This window comes from Acomys russatus, chromosome 10 (assembly GCF_903995435.1).
Source record: "Acomys russatus chromosome 10, mAcoRus1.1, whole genome shotgun sequence".
Taxonomy (NCBI): domain Eukaryota; kingdom Metazoa; phylum Chordata; class Mammalia; order Rodentia; family Muridae; genus Acomys; species Acomys russatus.
The window spans coordinates 64,721,443-64,738,759 of record NC_067146.1 but is presented as its reverse complement, the minus strand read 5'-3'; the positions used below and the strand labels follow the sequence as shown (position 1 = coordinate 64,738,759).

General features: G+C 40.3%; 1 protein-coding gene across 1 annotated transcript in view; it reads left to right on the top strand.

Annotated features, from left to right (window-relative positions):
• Window positions 1-17,317, top strand: part of LOC127194729 (broad substrate specificity ATP-binding cassette transporter ABCG2) — a 101,401-nt gene that overhangs the window by 67,599 nt on the left and 16,485 nt on the right. The window contains exons 3-8 of the mRNA XM_051152295.1: window positions 5,595-5,654; window positions 7,324-7,438; window positions 7,978-8,130; window positions 10,715-10,872; window positions 14,811-14,962; window positions 16,757-16,861. Coding sequence (XP_051008252.1) covers window positions 5,595-5,654; window positions 7,324-7,438; window positions 7,978-8,130; window positions 10,715-10,872; window positions 14,811-14,962; window positions 16,757-16,861 — 743 coding nt within the window. The remainder of the gene's footprint in view (window positions 1-5,594; window positions 5,655-7,323; window positions 7,439-7,977; window positions 8,131-10,714; window positions 10,873-14,810; window positions 14,963-16,756; window positions 16,862-17,317) is intronic.

Here is a 17,317-nt window from a genome sequence, read left to right as displayed (position 1 = left end):
TTATGGAACCTTTAGGAGGCGGAGCCTTGTTGGAGGAAGCAGGCTGGCTTTGAGAGGTTTATAGTCTTATTTCACTTGTTACAGTCTCTGCTTTCTATCAGCTGCTGAGATTTTGAGCTCTCAGTGTCCCACGTCTGCTGGCATGCCCTCCCGGCTTCTGTGGACATCTAGCCCTCTGGAACCATAAGCCAAAATGAACTCTTAAGTTGCTTCTGGTCATGGTAGTATACTACAGCAACAGAAGAATAATTAGCACAACTGTATATTCTCCCAGGTTTCTGTTCTCCTCACTAGCATTCAGCAGTAATACATCGTCGGTATTTGTGTTAGTACTCCTTTTCTTCCTGATTTGGTTGCAAGAAAACCTTCAGGGTAATTTTCAGTTCTCCTTTGCTACTTTGATTTATTCCTCATTCTTTTTTTTTTTTTTTTTTTTTAAGGATTTCTTTGGTACAGGAAGAAGTTCTAACGTCACTGAGTAACTTACCCTGCCTTGTGACCTGCACTCAGCTGATGTTTGTTTTTGTAGAAGATGGTTTTTATAACCAGGATCTGGGTACTTAGCACTTTCATTGCTATTGCAGTGTGATTGCCTCTGCTTTCTGAATGAGACGAGCTAGGGTGTGTGTGTGTGTGTGTGTGTGTGTGTGTGTGTGTGCGCGCGTGCGTGTGCATGTGTGTGTATGTATGTATATATATGCATATATAGACAGACACATACTTTTCTTTGAAAAAGTCTCTCATGTTCAAATGCACATAGATCTCGTTATTCTGAATAAGAGAAGTTAGTAATGGATAAAGCTCTGGGGAAGGGGCAGTTAGTGGGCATCCATTCTCATGCATTCTAGGAGTTTCCTAGCTGGGCTTTTCTATAGCTATCTGTTTATAGATAATATATAATTTCTTATTAACATATCAAATATAATTGAATATTTTACATTTGTTCTGAATTTGCATGTTTTCTTTCCCCTCAATGTGTATAAAACTCGGCTATCATTTTCTCTCCCTCCCTCTTCTATCCTAGGGATTAAATCCAGGGCTCTGGACATGCTAGACAGATATTTTACTACCAACATACATCTCCAGTTTTTGTTATTCTTAGTGTACTTGCTAATCAGCTTAGTTTTTTATTCTGTCAGTAGTAGTAATAATAGTAATAGCAGCAGGAGCAGCAGCAGCAACACAGAGAAGAAAAAGTCTAATAAAAGTGATCAGGTGTTGTTGTTGTTGCTATTTATGTTGTGGGTTTTTTGGTTTTGAAATCAAGATGTAATGAATCCTAAATTGACCTAAAATTCACCATGAAAGCAAGGATGACTTGAATTTCTGATCTTCTTGTCTCTCTGTCCCAGATTCTGGATTACAGATGTGACCACCACATCCCTCTAATAGGAAGGATTAATACATTATTTGTGTACGAAATAATAAAGGAGAATATGAAACTAAGTTTTCTGGATGTTTACTTATATTCACTAAGTTGTTTCCTATTCCTTATTTTATTAATAGAATTAGCTTTAAGTGATACATCATAACATAAAAATGACATTTAGTAATAGGATGAATTCCTGGCTTGTTTTGCTTTAAAAGTTTTTCCCTTAAAAGTCACAGACTGTAATCTCATCAGTCAGGTGACTGAGCAGGAAGATTTCTGTGCTATGGAAATCCATCAGGGCTACATAGTTCTAGGCTAGACTGGACTAGAGTGTGAGGAACTGTCTTCAGACACAAGTCTCAATCATAAAAATGCAGGTGCCTTTATTTGATAAATTTTGAATGCCTGCTAAGTTACTGATATTACACAGATTTTTTTTCAGAGACTTTATATTTCACATAGGAATTCAGAAACTGGAATACATTCACTGTGCTATTTTCTGCTGTGACATAGGGTGAAAAGGCACAACAGAAGCAGCTCGCTGGGAGTTGGAGGAGCAGGGTGTCAGAACGGAGGAAGTGTGCGTGTTGCTGAGTTGTCCGTGTGTGGGGAAATGGGCCTCCTTCCAAACTGCCAGCAAGCAAAATAGGACAAAAGGATTGACTGTTATCCACTAAATGCAATCAACGTGACAGGGATGCCCAATATTTCATCCTCTGTATTCAGAAAAGTGGGCAAAGTCTTCATGTGTTACAGTTCTTCCCAGAGGGAGAACCACAAGTGCAAAGGCTGTGAAGCAATAAACAGAGTAGGAAATGCCTTGAGAGGGATGGTAGAAGGGTGGAGGGTAGGGTGGGGTGCTTAGGAAATTGTAGGGCACAGAGTAGAACAGAGGTCATCAGCAGATGGTAAAGGGGCAGCTCATCAATTTTGAGCTGTATAAGCCATACAGCAGTGTTGAAACTGAGCTCTGGCTTCATGGCATGAAAGCTGATACGGCTCTGAAAACATAGTTCTTTTATTCAAATCACACTATTGGTGAAAACAGGGAGTAGGTGGCCAGCTGGACTGTGCTGATCCAGGAGGATCCAGCCATTAGTTTTTCATGTGAGTATCTGCTTCTTCTTTTAGCTTATTCCTTGTCCTAAACGAGAGTCTCTGTGTCCAGAGCATACGTACAGTAATGATGAGTGAGTAGAGTCAAAATTAACCACTGCCCCAGATTCAAACACTTGGAGTCCAACTTCATTATTTTCTTTAATGGTAGAATTTAGTATAAATATAAGCCAACTTCAGGGACCTATCATAACACAGTATTGTTCAGTTTCTGCTTGAATCATTCTGGATTTCTTAGCCTTTATATAAGTAGATATTTTTATTTATTTATTTATTTATTTATTCTGAAATTTTTTATTAATTTATTCAGATTATAACTCAATTGTTCTCCCATCACTCATATCGTCCCGTTACCCCTACCCTCCCACCCCCACCCTACTACTCTCCCTTAGGTCGATGTCCCAGGGGGATCTCCTCCCCCACTTTATGGCTGCAGGCTATCAAGTCTCCTCTTGGTAGTCTGCCTATTCTTTCTTTGAGTGCCACCAGGGCTCTCTACCAAGGGGAGGTCATCAAATATGGGGCACCAGAGCTCATGTCAGAGATAGTAGATATTTTTAAATACCCAAAGAGTTTTGTGGCAGTGGAGTCTCACTGGAAAAAGGTTCTATTCATTTTCAAAGCAGGTGGCTAGGTAGCTACTGGCATAGGAGATACATCAAGAGGTATAAATACATGCACACTGAAAGTTTACCCTGGCATTTCTGTGTCTGTGTGTTGGACGGTGTCTGTGTCTGTATGCTGGAGGGGTAGCACACTGGAAGAATAAGAGATTCTTCTGTGTTACAGCTTGATTGAGCCTTAATGGCCCGATATTATATTTGTCTGATATTTTACTGAGAGGTACATACATCAGTCAACAAACACCAGCCATTGTATCGTTGTGATACATCAGGTACAGGAGGCAATAAATGGTGAGTTTCTCTGGGGTGTAAGTGCAGGGTGACAGATGCACTGGACCTTTTATTGCTCATGGCAAAGTGTAATCATAAGAAATGAATGAGGTAGTTGGCAGCTTTGGCTTTGGGCACCCGATGTAAAAGTAACTTTTATTCTCCTGGCTTAATTGCTATTTGGGAGGCCAACTGCCTCCTTCTGCTAACCTAGGCCTAGTTCTGGAAGGTCCAGCCTCCATACAATCACATCTAGGTTTAGAATGTTTTAGCCTTTGAAACTTAACTGCTTAGTAAGTTCACCCTTACTTGTTCTTTCTGAGCTCTGGGCTGGCTGGTTCAACTCAGCTGTTCTGGCTCAAACGTTTCTCCCATCTGACTTCTCTCTTTACCCCATAATTGCTCTGCTTGGCCTCAAACTAACTCAGCGATCTGCTCTAATCTTTTGGCTTCTTCTCATTTTCTGGTCTGTTCTGTCTTCACCTGAGTTCTCTCTCTGCAGCCCATCTCTCTATTACTGTCCTGGTAAAACACTGCCTCCTTGCTCTGAAAACTGCCTCTTAAGTAGCTCCCTTTCCACTCTTCTTCTGATGAGAGTTGCATGTATCCTATTCTGTGAAATATTCTCTGAATCATCACCTTTCCTGCCACTCAATTAGAGATCACTTTCAAACCTGGTGCTTCCTTCTACAGCCTAACTTTACCTTTATTTGAGATTAGAGGCATGCATGTATCACCATGCCTGGACCTAAGTTTTTCTTTATCTGCTACTTGCTCTATACTAGGCTGGTCTTGAACCCAGATGTGTTTGCCTCTGTCTCCTGGATTAAAGACATGTTTGTATTTCAGCCAGACCACACAGACCTAGAAGGTCTTTGGATGTGATATCTTACCAGAACAGCTATATTCTGAATTAACTCCACAATGTTCACTGTGGAAAAGTTATAACTATTGACCAGTTCTAGGGATTAACATGACACCAGGGTATTGGCTGAGCCAACTTGGGCCACTCTTCACCATTCCTATGCACTTCTTCTTCTCCTTCCTGTTGTTTATTTTCTTTAACCATCCCACTTGTCACTATTATGATAAAACTCATGCTTTCTTAGATATAATCAGAGTCAACATTACTGCAGTGTTTCCTTCTTACTCAATGTAAATATCCATTTAATTTGTTGAAACAGACAGTTGTGTGTTGTGTGCCTATAATGTCATTATTAAACACTTCACAGGAAAGGAGACAGTGTCTTCCAAGTCTGTGCTTTTCTCTATCAAATTAGTAACACTGTTTTCTTTGTTTCAAATCTCTCTCTCTCTCTCTCTCTCTCTCTCTCTCTCTCTCTCTCTCTGTGTGTGTGTGTGTGTGTGTGTGTATGTGTGTGTGTTTTATGAGAGAGAAAGAGAGACAGACAAACAGACTGGGACACACATATGGCGGTCAGAGGACAACTTTGGGACATCAGTCTCTCCTTCTACCTTGGCTTCTAGGGGTCAAACTCCAGTCTTCAGACATCCATAGGCAGAGTTTTACCCACTTAGCCACCATGTCTTCCTGACATGCTTTACTTTGGTGTTAAGTACTGGTGATGCTTCCGTCCTAACACTGAGCTTTAATATACTTTGACTTTTCAGTCTGATTAAATCTTAGCGATGAAAACATAACCCACTGCTATTCTTCAAGTATTGATTGTGCTAGGTAGTAAGTAAAAACCATTTAAAGATGCTGATCATTATTTTTACTCAAAATGTGTTCTGCATTTTATATTTGTTAAAAGGTATAGTTGTAAAGGATCTCAAAGATCCTTTTAGAATCTCCCTTACCCCTTTCAGGAATCTGTTATTTTAAGAATGCTATGCTAGAACTTTCTTACTTAAAAGACCTTCAGTTGCTGCTGCTGGGATTGAGCCCAGGCTCATGCATTTTTGGCACAGGCTCTACCACTGAGTTGCAGCCCCAACTTAACATCAGGGAAACTGGAACATTGGCCATGCCATTTTCAAAGGATTAAGTTGTTTCAAGGTGAAGTTACAAAAACAATAGTAAAAGAGAGGAATGGAGAAGGCCAGACTTCTAGTATCAGCGATTCTTTATCTTCAAGAGGTTGTGTTGGTTCGCAGTTTCATCCTCCTTTATTAATGTGTTTAGTGCATATGGTAAATATAAGAAATTTCATGTAAAGTTCAACATTAAAGTAGTATGGTTTTGTTTCTAGCGGGATCATGAAACCTGGCCTCAATGCCATTCTGGGACCCACGGGCGGAGGCAAGTCTTCGTGAGTATAACATAAAAATAAGCCTTTCTGTTCATTAAGTGTCACATTCACGTGAACAGGTGTTGGCTGATTATTTGAAGTATGTATGTAGTCTGTGTTGTAGATAATATGGGGTTGAACTTTCTCAAGGTTTTGTCCCAAGGACCAGAAAGACATACTAGGTTGAAGAGGGCTCCCCATTTCTAAGGACTAGGGGAGGGAGGGGAGAGGGGATGAGGGAAGGAGGATAGGACCAGGGGGCAATGAAGGAGGAGACTACAATCAGGATGAAAAGTGAGCAAATTAAAAATAAAAAATCAAAATGTGTAAAGGTTGATCAGGACCTATAGGTACTAAAGTTTTCCTTTCCTAAATTAAACAACAGTTAGACTCCCTTGTAGAAATAGTCCTATGAAATTGGAGACTTAAATTTGCTTCTCATGAGATAAGGGAGACTGTGTATGGCTTTGGGGGAAAATGCTGTTTCTATGTTAATCAGGAGTAATTTAAAAAAGAATCTTGCCATGGTTGGAGAAAACCTGAGAGAAAGGGAGAGAGAGAGAGAGACAGACAGACAGAGAGACAGAGACAGAGACAGAGACAGACAGACAGACAGACAGACAGACAGACAGAGACAGAGAGGAGAATCAGATAATTGGTACCAGTCTCTGTCTTTTAGTTCCTCCTGGCTAACTACTAGTCTATCAACACTGGCTCTGCCTTCTTTCTCATTCTGAATGATTATCATCAGGGCCATGTATCTTGGCCAGTATGTATCAGTTTGGGCAATTATGTGTCAATTTAATAGAACTAGAACAAAATGAGTCCATAATTTGACTCATTTAAAAAGACGAGTGAGAAATGTAATAGCGCCCCACACCTCAGCAGGCCTCCAGATATTAGCACCACTGACTCGTGATGGAAGTACCATTCAGGCTGTAAAACTCAGCATGTAGACAGGACTACCTGCCAAAACAAAAATAAAGACCTAATCTATCAAAGTACGTAGTTCTGGGAAAGCCTCTAAATGTACTGACCTTGATTATTGGCATCTGTATTTAAGACATGTTAGGTCAGGCTTAGTAATAACATATAATGAAGTGATTGGCATATTGTAGTAGACCATATTGTATACTAGTGAGGAGGTAATGGAATGAAGTCATGTTAAAAATAAAGGCATGTAGAGAAGGTATAACCGAAATCATGAGAACTCATTAAACAGGAGGTTGCCTAGGTTGTGGTCTCCAAGGTTCATTAACCAAGTAGGTCACTTGGGAGAAGTCTTGCTTTTTAAGTCACTGTTTTCTTGCTTTTATATTTTGAGGTTTGCTGTACCACATTAAAAAAAAAAAAAAAAGAAGCCGAGGATTGAAAACACGTAAACGTGGATTTTGTTTTGTCTTTCTTATTTGGTTTTGAGACAGGATCTCAGCTATGTAGCCCTGTCTAGGCTAGAACTCGCTATTTAGACTACCATGGACTTGAATTTACATAGATTCTCCTGCCTCTGCCTTCTGAGCACTGGGGTGAAATGGGTGTGTTACCATGTTCAGCCTATACATTTGTCTTCAAAATATTAACTTATCAATCAATTAAGTATGGACATTGGCAGATTTTGCATTTAGAGCAGCAAAGCAATATGGCCCCTGTTGAAAGAGAAAAATCCTTATAACATAAATGTCCCTTGCAGGTTGCTAGATGTCTTAGCAGCAAGGAAGGATCCACGAGGATTATCTGGAGACGTTTTGATAAATGGGGCACCTCAACCTGCCAATTTCAAATGCAGTTCAGGATATGTGGTTCAAGTGAGTATAAGCATATTTGGGCAATATATGTACAAGTGCATTAGATTATAGTTTAGTTTGCTTCCAATTGGCTATATAACATGTCCATAGAATCAATGCATTTGCATCAGATTTTCATAAACTTTCATTGTTCTGGGGGTGATATCAAAGGGAATTACAGAGTGGACCTGGACTATGACTCTGTAGGGCAGTGGTATCAGATCTGACGTCTATACAATTAAAAAAAAAGTTTACTCTTCCTTCACTTTCTCCCTATTGTAGATAGATGTCTTTGCCAAATCCTTCCACCAGGCAGCCTTGAGTGTCTAGTAGTAGTTTCACATGTGTTCTCTTCGGGTGTACAGCTGGGTGGTGAAAATGATGCCATTGAACTTTGCAGGTGTCTATATGTGCTGTTGCTGCAGCTTAAGAGAACTTGCGGTTTACCAATAGCCAGAATGTTACCTTGGATGTGTTATGTGTATGGATTGAACTATATATGCTCAAGTGAGTCATAGAAAAGACTCACATACCTCACTAAAATGCCACCTTGCCTTAAGGACGACGTTGTGATGGGCACCCTGACAGTGAGAGAAAACCTACAGTTCTCAGCAGCTCTTCGCCTCCCAACGACTATGAGGAATCATGAAAAAAATGAGCGGATTAACACGATCATTAAAGAGTTAGGTCTGGACAAAGTAGCAGATTCTAAGGTATGAAAACCTCCCCTAATATCATGGCCAGGAAATAGCCTCGTGTAAGCAATATAAGCTTATGTGAAAGTTTCCTATAATTTCTGTGGCCAAAAGTAATTGCTTTCTGTATGATGAGACAGGAGCTGGCTATATTAAAAAAAAAAAGATAGAAATTAAGGTTAAAACAAACAAACAAAGAGAAAACAGTAATAATAGCTGATTCCTGGAAATGGAGTTTGGTCCCCCAGGGAAATATGCCTCATATAGCTTTTCCTATATAACTTCAACTACCCTCTTCTTTCAGGTCTCAGCTTGTTATATATCTGCACTAACTGCTCTGCTACTTGTTTAATAGTTCTGAAGTGAGAAAGACCAGAATCCAAAGGGTCTTGCTCTGCATGCATCATTATGCTGTGACTGGGCTTCCGATATTGTATTTGGTCACATTAAGATTTACTTACAATTTGTCGAATGTTCAAGTTTCTTATCTGTACTCTCTCTTTTTTTTTTTTTTTTGACAGTTTTATTTCTCCTCCTTTCCTCATAACTCTCCTTTCTTCCTTACCTACTGTCAGCATTTGTTTCCAGACTCCTACACTCAAGGGTTTAGCGGATAAAAGAAAAATGAAGAAGGTGCTTCTCCTTTTGAATGTTTGTCAGGATCAGGAAGGGGAATCAGGCAGTGGATGAACTTTATAAATGTCCAGTCCATGTAGTTTTGGCTGAGCAGACCTTTGTGCTTTGGGTGAAAATGCAATGGCTGTAATTTAACCCTCTTCTGTCCATAACCATTTTCATCCTCAGAGGCTACGGATAATGGTGATGGGGAACTGTTGCTTCTCTTGGTACTTGCTAGCCATCTTTCATGTGCTGCGTACTTTGCTGAGAAAAATAACCTTGGGATGATGATGCCATTTGACTTTATTTCTGAGTTACTGTGCTTGCTTTGCTTTGGTCCCATTTAGAAGATTGATTTTTGTCTTTCTAGAATGATCTTTTTTTTTTGACTCTTGTTTTCTTTCTTTCTTTCTTTCTTTCCAATGTATATACCACTTGGGCTTCATTCATGTTAGGCAAGTGCTGTATTATTGGACTTTATGTCCATATTATTCTTTACCTTTAAGCAGTCATTGCTATAAGTTGGTTGTTTAGATTTCCAGGAGAAATACTGAAAGATACTTACTGAATTCTTAGAATTAATATAATCTAAAGTATTATTTTATAAAACATTAAATATAACAGGGAAATTGTTAGATAAAATAATGATATAACTGGTAATACTATTTGTATAGAGTTCTCAGTTGTTAACATCTTATGCCATAGTCTCTTCAGCTGTTTGTTACTGGAGTGTTTTAAAGAAAACTTTACAGTCCTTTAACCCTCAATACTTGTTATGTACCTGTATAAGACATGAGACTGGGTGTGTAACTTTGTGATAGAGCATGTGCTTAGTCTGTGCAAAGCCCTAGATTCTATCAGTAGCCTTGAATAAATGAATAAAGAAACATATAGAGGAGGACATTTACCTACTTTCTGCAATATCATTATTAGCTAACAAAACAAATAACATTATATCATATTCTTTCAGCCTCGCCAATTTGTTTGCAAAAGTCTCTTGTAATTAGATTGTGTTAGGGCTCTGTCAAGGGACATGAGTAACATTAGATTGTAAGCCCTTGGAGCTGTTTGGTTTCACACTCATTTATTACTTTCTGCCTCTCCCAATCCTTCCTACTGCCCTCCCACAATGACAATGAGTGGTTGAAAAGACTGAGCCAGATTTATTGTGGAATATCTTACCTTCTGGATTTGTTTGGAAGGATGAATAAGAAGTTCTACAGTGACTTAGTGTTCAGACAGCATCAAACTGAATACTGAAAAATGTTTATAAAAGGTGTGGTAGGATGTGACGTTTCTGTGTCCTGTCACCTCCCCCTGGCATATGTGACCCACCCCTTGGACCACTGGGAGAGATACAGGGGTTCAGGTTCTGGATGTTTAATAGATTATGGTTAGAGTGCTCCCTTTTCCTCTTGATTGTCTGTTTCAGGCTGAAATTTTACTGTATCTTTTAGTGTTCTCATCCATTCACTACCTTAAAATAAAGCATGTCATCTGAAGGAATAGCTCAGTTGGTCACCTGCTTACAAGCATGAGGACCTGACTTCAGTCCCCAGAGGCCAAGTAAAACAAGCCTCATGTGGTGCACACTTGTGATCTTAGTACTGGGGAGGCAGGGATGGGGCTTCCTGAAACCTAGCCAAGTTGGTGAGAAACACTGTCTGAAAAAAGAAGTTGCAGCCTTCTGAGGAATAAGGAACTGTTAAGAGCAAGGACTTCGTTTCAGATCAGGCCTCCTTGCAGCTCTAACCAGAACCTTAGTTTACTCATCTGGTAAAAAGAAACCACCTTCTCCTGGGTATTTTGTTGTTTGTGAACCAATAGTCTTCAGAGTGATGACAATAAATTGTCTCCACAAGAGACAAGTGGTAGGGTATACACTTACAAGAGACTTGTGGGGACAATCAGGTCTGCATATGTCTGTCTACCAAATGATGGCGACTATGTTCACTCTTGTTGGTAAAGATGACACTTGTTTTAGGTTGGAACTCAGTTTATTCGCGGTGTCTCTGGAGGAGAAAGAAAAAGGACAAGCATCGGAATGGAGCTGATCACTGACCCTTCCATCCTCTTCCTGGATGAGCCTACAACTGGTTTGGATTCAAGCACGGCCAATGCTGTCCTTTTGCTCCTAAAAAGGTACACACTACAAGAGCACTGGTTTTTTATTTATTTAATACCTTGTCACTTCTGTGTGGCAGTTATTCTTTGTGCAGGAGACTCAGGAGTAAACAACAGACTTTCTTCCTAGTTTGTTCAAGGAAAAGAAGAGCTACTAAGAGTGATGAAACAAGAACATAGGGCACAATGGCTGTGGTGGGGCTGACTTGCTGTGTTAAATAGCAGGAGCGTCACGGAGGATCTCACTCATGGACAGGGGACCTGGGGGTGACGGAGTGTGACCTGGTTGTATCTGGCAACAGAATCTGAATGGAGGGAACAACAGCCAGTGGCCCCAAGGCAGATCATGTCAGTATATGTCTGGACCATCAAATAGACACAAGAACCCAGTTACCTTAGGGTATTACAAAGATAGTGTACAGTTACAACAAAAGCCCACAGAGTAGGTGGCTTAACAACAGAAATCTGCCTTTTCAAGCACTGCTGTGCAAACTAACTACCTGAAGTGCAGTAAACATCCAGATTTTGCTTCTGTAGGTCTGGAGTCTGGGAGTCTCCAATGGGGACTCTTAGAGGATATGTTCATTCTGATGTCCCCAGTCCTCAGACCCACTCTGAGCATCAACCTCACCCAGGTCTGCTTCCTCCTGGAAGCTCCCTGTTTTCTTCCAGATCTCACAGGTCCTGCGTGAATGCTCATCATGTATCTGTTAGATCAGTCGTCTTCCTCCGTTTGAGTTGTACATGTTATTGTATGTGGTCATTGTACCAATGTGCTGTGTTTCATGAGGGTATTTTCACATTAATATATGCTGCATCCTTACTCCCTCACTCCTCAGTTTACATTTCTGCTCCTGTAACTTTTTGCCCATTAGGAAGTTGTACTACTAGTTTTATGTCATAGATGCAGTCATGATTTTCTGTTTCTAAAGTTTAGGAACCCCAGATGAGAGAAGACATAGGATAATTGTCTTTATGAGGCTTACTTCACTCAATGTGTTTTCTCTAGTTCCATCTACTGTCTTGCAAATGCCATGTCTTAGATCACCTTTTATTTACCCTCTCTCTCTGTTGTTGAATACCTAGCTTGGTTCCTTAATTTTTACCGCATTCCCTTTACTTAGCTTTGTCAGCTATTTTTTTTTTATTGTGTGTATAAAGTTATTTTATTTTTTTTATTTAAAATTTTAAAATGTTTTATTAATTTATTCATATTACATCTCAATTGTTATCCCATCCCTTGTATCCTTCCATTCCTCCCTCCCTCCCTCCCATTTTCTCCTTACTCCCCTCCCCTATGACTGTGACTGAGGGGGACCTCCTCCCCCTGTATATGCTCATAGGGTATCAAGTCTCTCCTTGGTAGCCTGCTATCCTTCCTCTGAGTGTCACCAGGCCTCCCTATCCAGGGGACGTGGCCATATATGGGACATCAGAGTTAGTGTTATTGTCACAGCAGACACACGCGCGCACACACAACACACACACACACACACACACACACACACACACACACACACAGGGATGCCTGCTATGTAACACTGAACTATACATTGCTGAGTAGAACATCTTATGTTCTACTTTGTTCAATGTCTTCTTCCTCCTTCAGTGTCTTTTCTTCCTTATATCATTCCTGTAAGTTCCTTGATATTATACATGATAAACTTCAGACTGAGCTTTCCATTTTCTCTTTGGTGTACAAGAATCTCCTAGATGCATCTATTCCATATTCTAACCTTTTAAAAAGATTTATTTATTTATCATTATGTATACAGTATTCTGCCTGCATGTACACCTGCAGGTCAGAAGAGGGCACCAGATCTTGTTATAGATGGTTGTGAGTCACCATGTGGTTGCTGGGAATTGAACTCAGGACCTCTGGAGGAGCAGGCAGTGCTCTGAGCTTCTGAGCCAACTCTCCAGCCCTCCATATTCTATCTTAGTTAGTGATAATCTACCTTGGTGGGTTTTTGCTGTTGTTATTTGTTTGTTTTTGGTTTTTGAGACAGGGTCTGTGTAGCCCTCGTTGTCCTGGAACTCACTTTGTAGACGAAGCTGGCCTCAAACTCACACAAATCCACATGCCTCTGCCTCCCGAGTGCTGGGATTAAAGGCATGTGCTATCATCGCTTGACTCTGGCTTGTTTATTAAACCTTTGGGCACATGGACACATTGCTTGTGTATCATTGAATTTGTGTTTCTCAAAACGCATGTCCCAAGAGCAGGTTCAAGCAGTGATTTTTGCCCTCTAGGTTTCCTCTGTAAGGGATAGCTTCTCTGGATAGGAATTCAGCATTGTTTCTGGCTGAGATCAGATGCTACTCTTTCTTCTTATTAACTCTGACACAGTGACCAATTTGTTGACCTTTAAGCCTTGTTAGTAAATGAATAAAATAATGGCACTGGACGTGCTTAGAACACTAAAAGTGAAGTTGTCTGGAAAGCATCATCAAGGATGTGGTATGCACTCATACATTTCTTTACTACCAGAGTAAAGAATGAAAAGCAATTCATAACAAGCTAGAGGGCTTAAATGATCAGTGAAAATAGCTTATTACCATTGCTTCATATTTGATCACAGTTATTTCTCAAACCTGAATTCCTCACAGGTTACCTACACTGTTGTTAAAAACATGGGCTAAGGCCTTTTGGATAGTTTTCTTGAACGCCCTCTTCCTCTAATAATGGTAAAACTGCACCAAACTGTTTCCATACTGGACTCTTGGTAGATATTTTGTAGTACTAACACTCTGACCTTTTAGGCATTACAGATGCTACTTCACTCACAGAGCCTCTTCCAAGGGTGCATGCCGTCATCACAGAGCTGCCCAATGTTCTGGATCTTTGTCATCGGTTAAGCTTTATTATGGTCCCTTATAGCAGTCTTAACTGCTTCTCCTTCTACATCACCCTTTTTGCCAGTTGTAAAACATTTAAAGCAGTATGTACCTCAGAGCCTGTGACAGGTGTTAGGGTGACCTCTGAACGGAAAAATGAGGGACAAGAAGTCAGATTCTCTGGTAGACAGACACAGGGACAGAGACAGGAATAGATAGTAAACATAGTGATCATCCCAGATGGCCAGTATCTTCTCACTCTCCTTACCTTTAGACAGAATGCTCACACCTCAAGACAAAGGCTGCCAGGGTTTTATTTCCACCAATAGTGCTCCTGCCTCTCCCTGCCTGTGGACCATTCTGACGAGTTCAGGACCAAACCAGGTTTGGTTTACCCTGAAATTGTGGATCTATTTGTTTCCCAGTCTTTGTTAAAACTGACCAACCCTAAATTGGGGGGAGAACAGTCCCCTCAAGCATCCTTTAAAACTCCCCGTTCTCAGTGAGAGACCAGGCTTTGGCTTCTCTATTCACAAGTAGAGCATCCTTTCTTCTGTGTGCCTTGCTGTATGTCTATGTGTCTCCTCACTCAATAAAAGCCTTTCTTTATACACACACATACACACACACGTGTGTGTGTACATATATTCATATATGTGTACATATATGTGTATATATATATATATATATATATATATATATATATATATATATATATCTCAGAGGATTCTTGGTGTGGTATCTGTAAAGACTGTCCCAGTGTCTGCACTTGACAGTCAAAACTCTAGTGCATCTAGTTCTGCCTCTGCTCCTTTCTTAAGAAATCCTGGTTTGTCTTGAGTTTTTGTTGTTTCTCTGGACCAAGTCCAATGCCTCTCACATGCTAGACACTTTATTTACAACTGATCCTCCTGGCTGCCCTAGTTTTTCATGAAAGCATCATGTTTCATCTCCAGAGGGAGTAAGCAGATGCCTTGAGATGAGCTGACAGATTATGTATGTAAGAGAAAATCAAGTTGAGATTGGGACAGATGTTTTCACAGCAGGATTAAAAGACTCTTCCAAAATAATAGTGAGGGTCAGAGTCCTAATGACGCATTGTTTTTCTTGTATCCTAGGATGTCTAAACGGGGTCGAACAATCATCTTCTCTATTCATCAGCCTCGGTATTCCATCTTTAAGTTGTTTGACACCCTCACCTTATTGGCCTCCGGGAAACTCGTGTTCCATGGACCAGCACAGGAGGCCTTGCAGTACTTTGCATCAGCAGGTATGGTTGATTGTTTCCCATGTGGTTGGTCCTTTCTTCACAGAACTGTGGGTAGGGCAGAGGGTGCACAGGAGTGCTGTTTAGTCTCCATGAAGACTTACTATGGTTCCTCCATTCTAAAGAACCTCTGCTCAGTTTTGTGTTTGTATTTTTCTACATTTTGTACTCACTTGCTTAGACGTTTAACATTTCTTGTACTATTTGAATATTTGTGTTGTTTGTGTTTAAGTGTACCTAGCTATCCACCGGGTCTGTGCTACTTTGGTTGCCCAGTCATGGTGGCCTTTCTCTGAGGGGTCAATAGTTATGAGTGGACTCTCACCTATAAGTTTTGCCCCTTGAACAGTTTTGGAAAGACCTAGGATTCTTGTCACTTTAACCACATAGCAGGTCTGGGTTTTTCAGTTTTCCCCAGGCCACCAGGTTTAAGATCTTGCCATGCTTTAATGAGGGCTCGTGGAAATGATGCTTAACTTTTCAGTAACATTAGGTTGATAATTCAGCCTGACAGTTGGCCTGGGTGACCTATTATTGGAATAACTAGTTCAAATGTCACTTTGATGAGCCTGCGTTTTCAACATTTCTGAATTACTTTCTTCCTTCAAATTAAATTATGTGATTTTTTTAAAAGAATGATTTACTTTATTTTTTATGTGTGTGAATGTCTTGTGTCTTTCTCCACACACACACACACACACACACACACACACACACAGTGCCAGTGCCCTCAGAGGTCAGAACAGGGTATTGGCTCCCAATAGAACTGGAGTTACACACAGTTCTGAGCTGTGATGTGGGTTCTGGAACCAACCTTGGGTCCTGTACAAGAACAAGGGCTCTTAACTGTTGAGCCATCTTTCCAGCCCTGGGGTTTCTTTTTCAATGCAGTATATATAATCTTTTTCCTTTTAGAGATTCCTGGCTATGATTGTAGATGATTCTTCATGACTTCATGTACAATTTTAAATATTCATTATCTATCATTCTTCATTTTAACAGACTTTATCATTTAAAATAATTGAGCATACCTCTGTGGAGACCCCTGGCTTCATTTCTCAGGGACCCGGCTTTGATTCCCAGCACTCACACGATGGCTCACAGCTATCTTTAACTCCAGTCCCCAGAGATCCTCCATCTCCTGGCTCTTCAGCCACCAGGCCCACATACGATACAGAGACATATGTGCAAGCAAAGCACCCATATACATAAAAAATAATTTTTGAAGAAAAAGCAAAACAATTGAGCCTAAATGGGTGGGGGAGTTCAGTAGCAATGAGTTTGAGACAGATTTCAGGCAAGTTTGAAAGGACTGTAAGGTTGAGGTCAGAGTTGTTCCTAGTTAATGCTGACCCAAACTCGCTCTCTTTGCAACTGTGGCTGGTTGACAGATGAGCATTATAACCTCTCCAGTCAGTAGCCGAAGAGGCAGTATTGATGGGCAGATCTTGAAGTCAGGAGCACAAGGACAGTTAAGTTTTTCTTTTTTGACCTGGATTTGGGTCTTGGACTGAAGACTAGTAAGCCACAGTGCATATCGGTAGCCTTTGCAGGTCATAATTTATGGTACACACCAATGCCAGACCGTCTCACCTACCCAAAAATTCCTTTTGAGTTATTGGACTATTTATTAAATATGCATGTGAAAAAGATGTTCTAGGGAAGGGAAAAGAGAGTGAGAAGAAGGAGAACTTGCTAGAGTCTGTCTTCCCAAGCCTCCCCGCCAACCCTCTGCACACAAGTTCTCTGTTTCCCAAGACCATCAGGTTTGTGTCCTTGCATTGTGTTTTCTTGTAGGTCACCACTGTGAGGCCTACAATAACCCTGCAGATTTCTTCCTTGATGTCATCAATGGAGATTCTTCTGCTGTAATGTTAAATAGAGAGGAAGAAGACTATGAAGGTATGTGAATCTTGTAAATTCATGCGTCAGTGTCTAATTGATTTGATTAAGGACAGTAATGTGCTCATTAAAATATGTTTTGTAGTGAGACCCTGCCTCAAAACAAAACAAAATCTATGATTTTTAAATCCAGGTTAATTCACTGTTGTAAAAATAGTCTGTAAGTACTATGGTTTTCTGTTTGTTTGTTTAAACTTGTGAATCGCTGTTTTCTGAAAGTGTCAGTTGTAAGGTAAATTTCCAATTTAAAAATGGTAATTTTTTAACAGTATTGTATTAGTGAAGGTTCTGTAGAGGACAGAACTGATTGGCTCTGTGTGTGTGAATGTGTGTATATGTGTGTGTGTGTGTGTGTGTGTGTGTGTGAATGTATGTATGCATGCATGTATGTTTGAATGAGAGCATCTTACTGGCTGTGGTCCCACTTGTTCAACATGGCTGTCTACTGACAGAAAG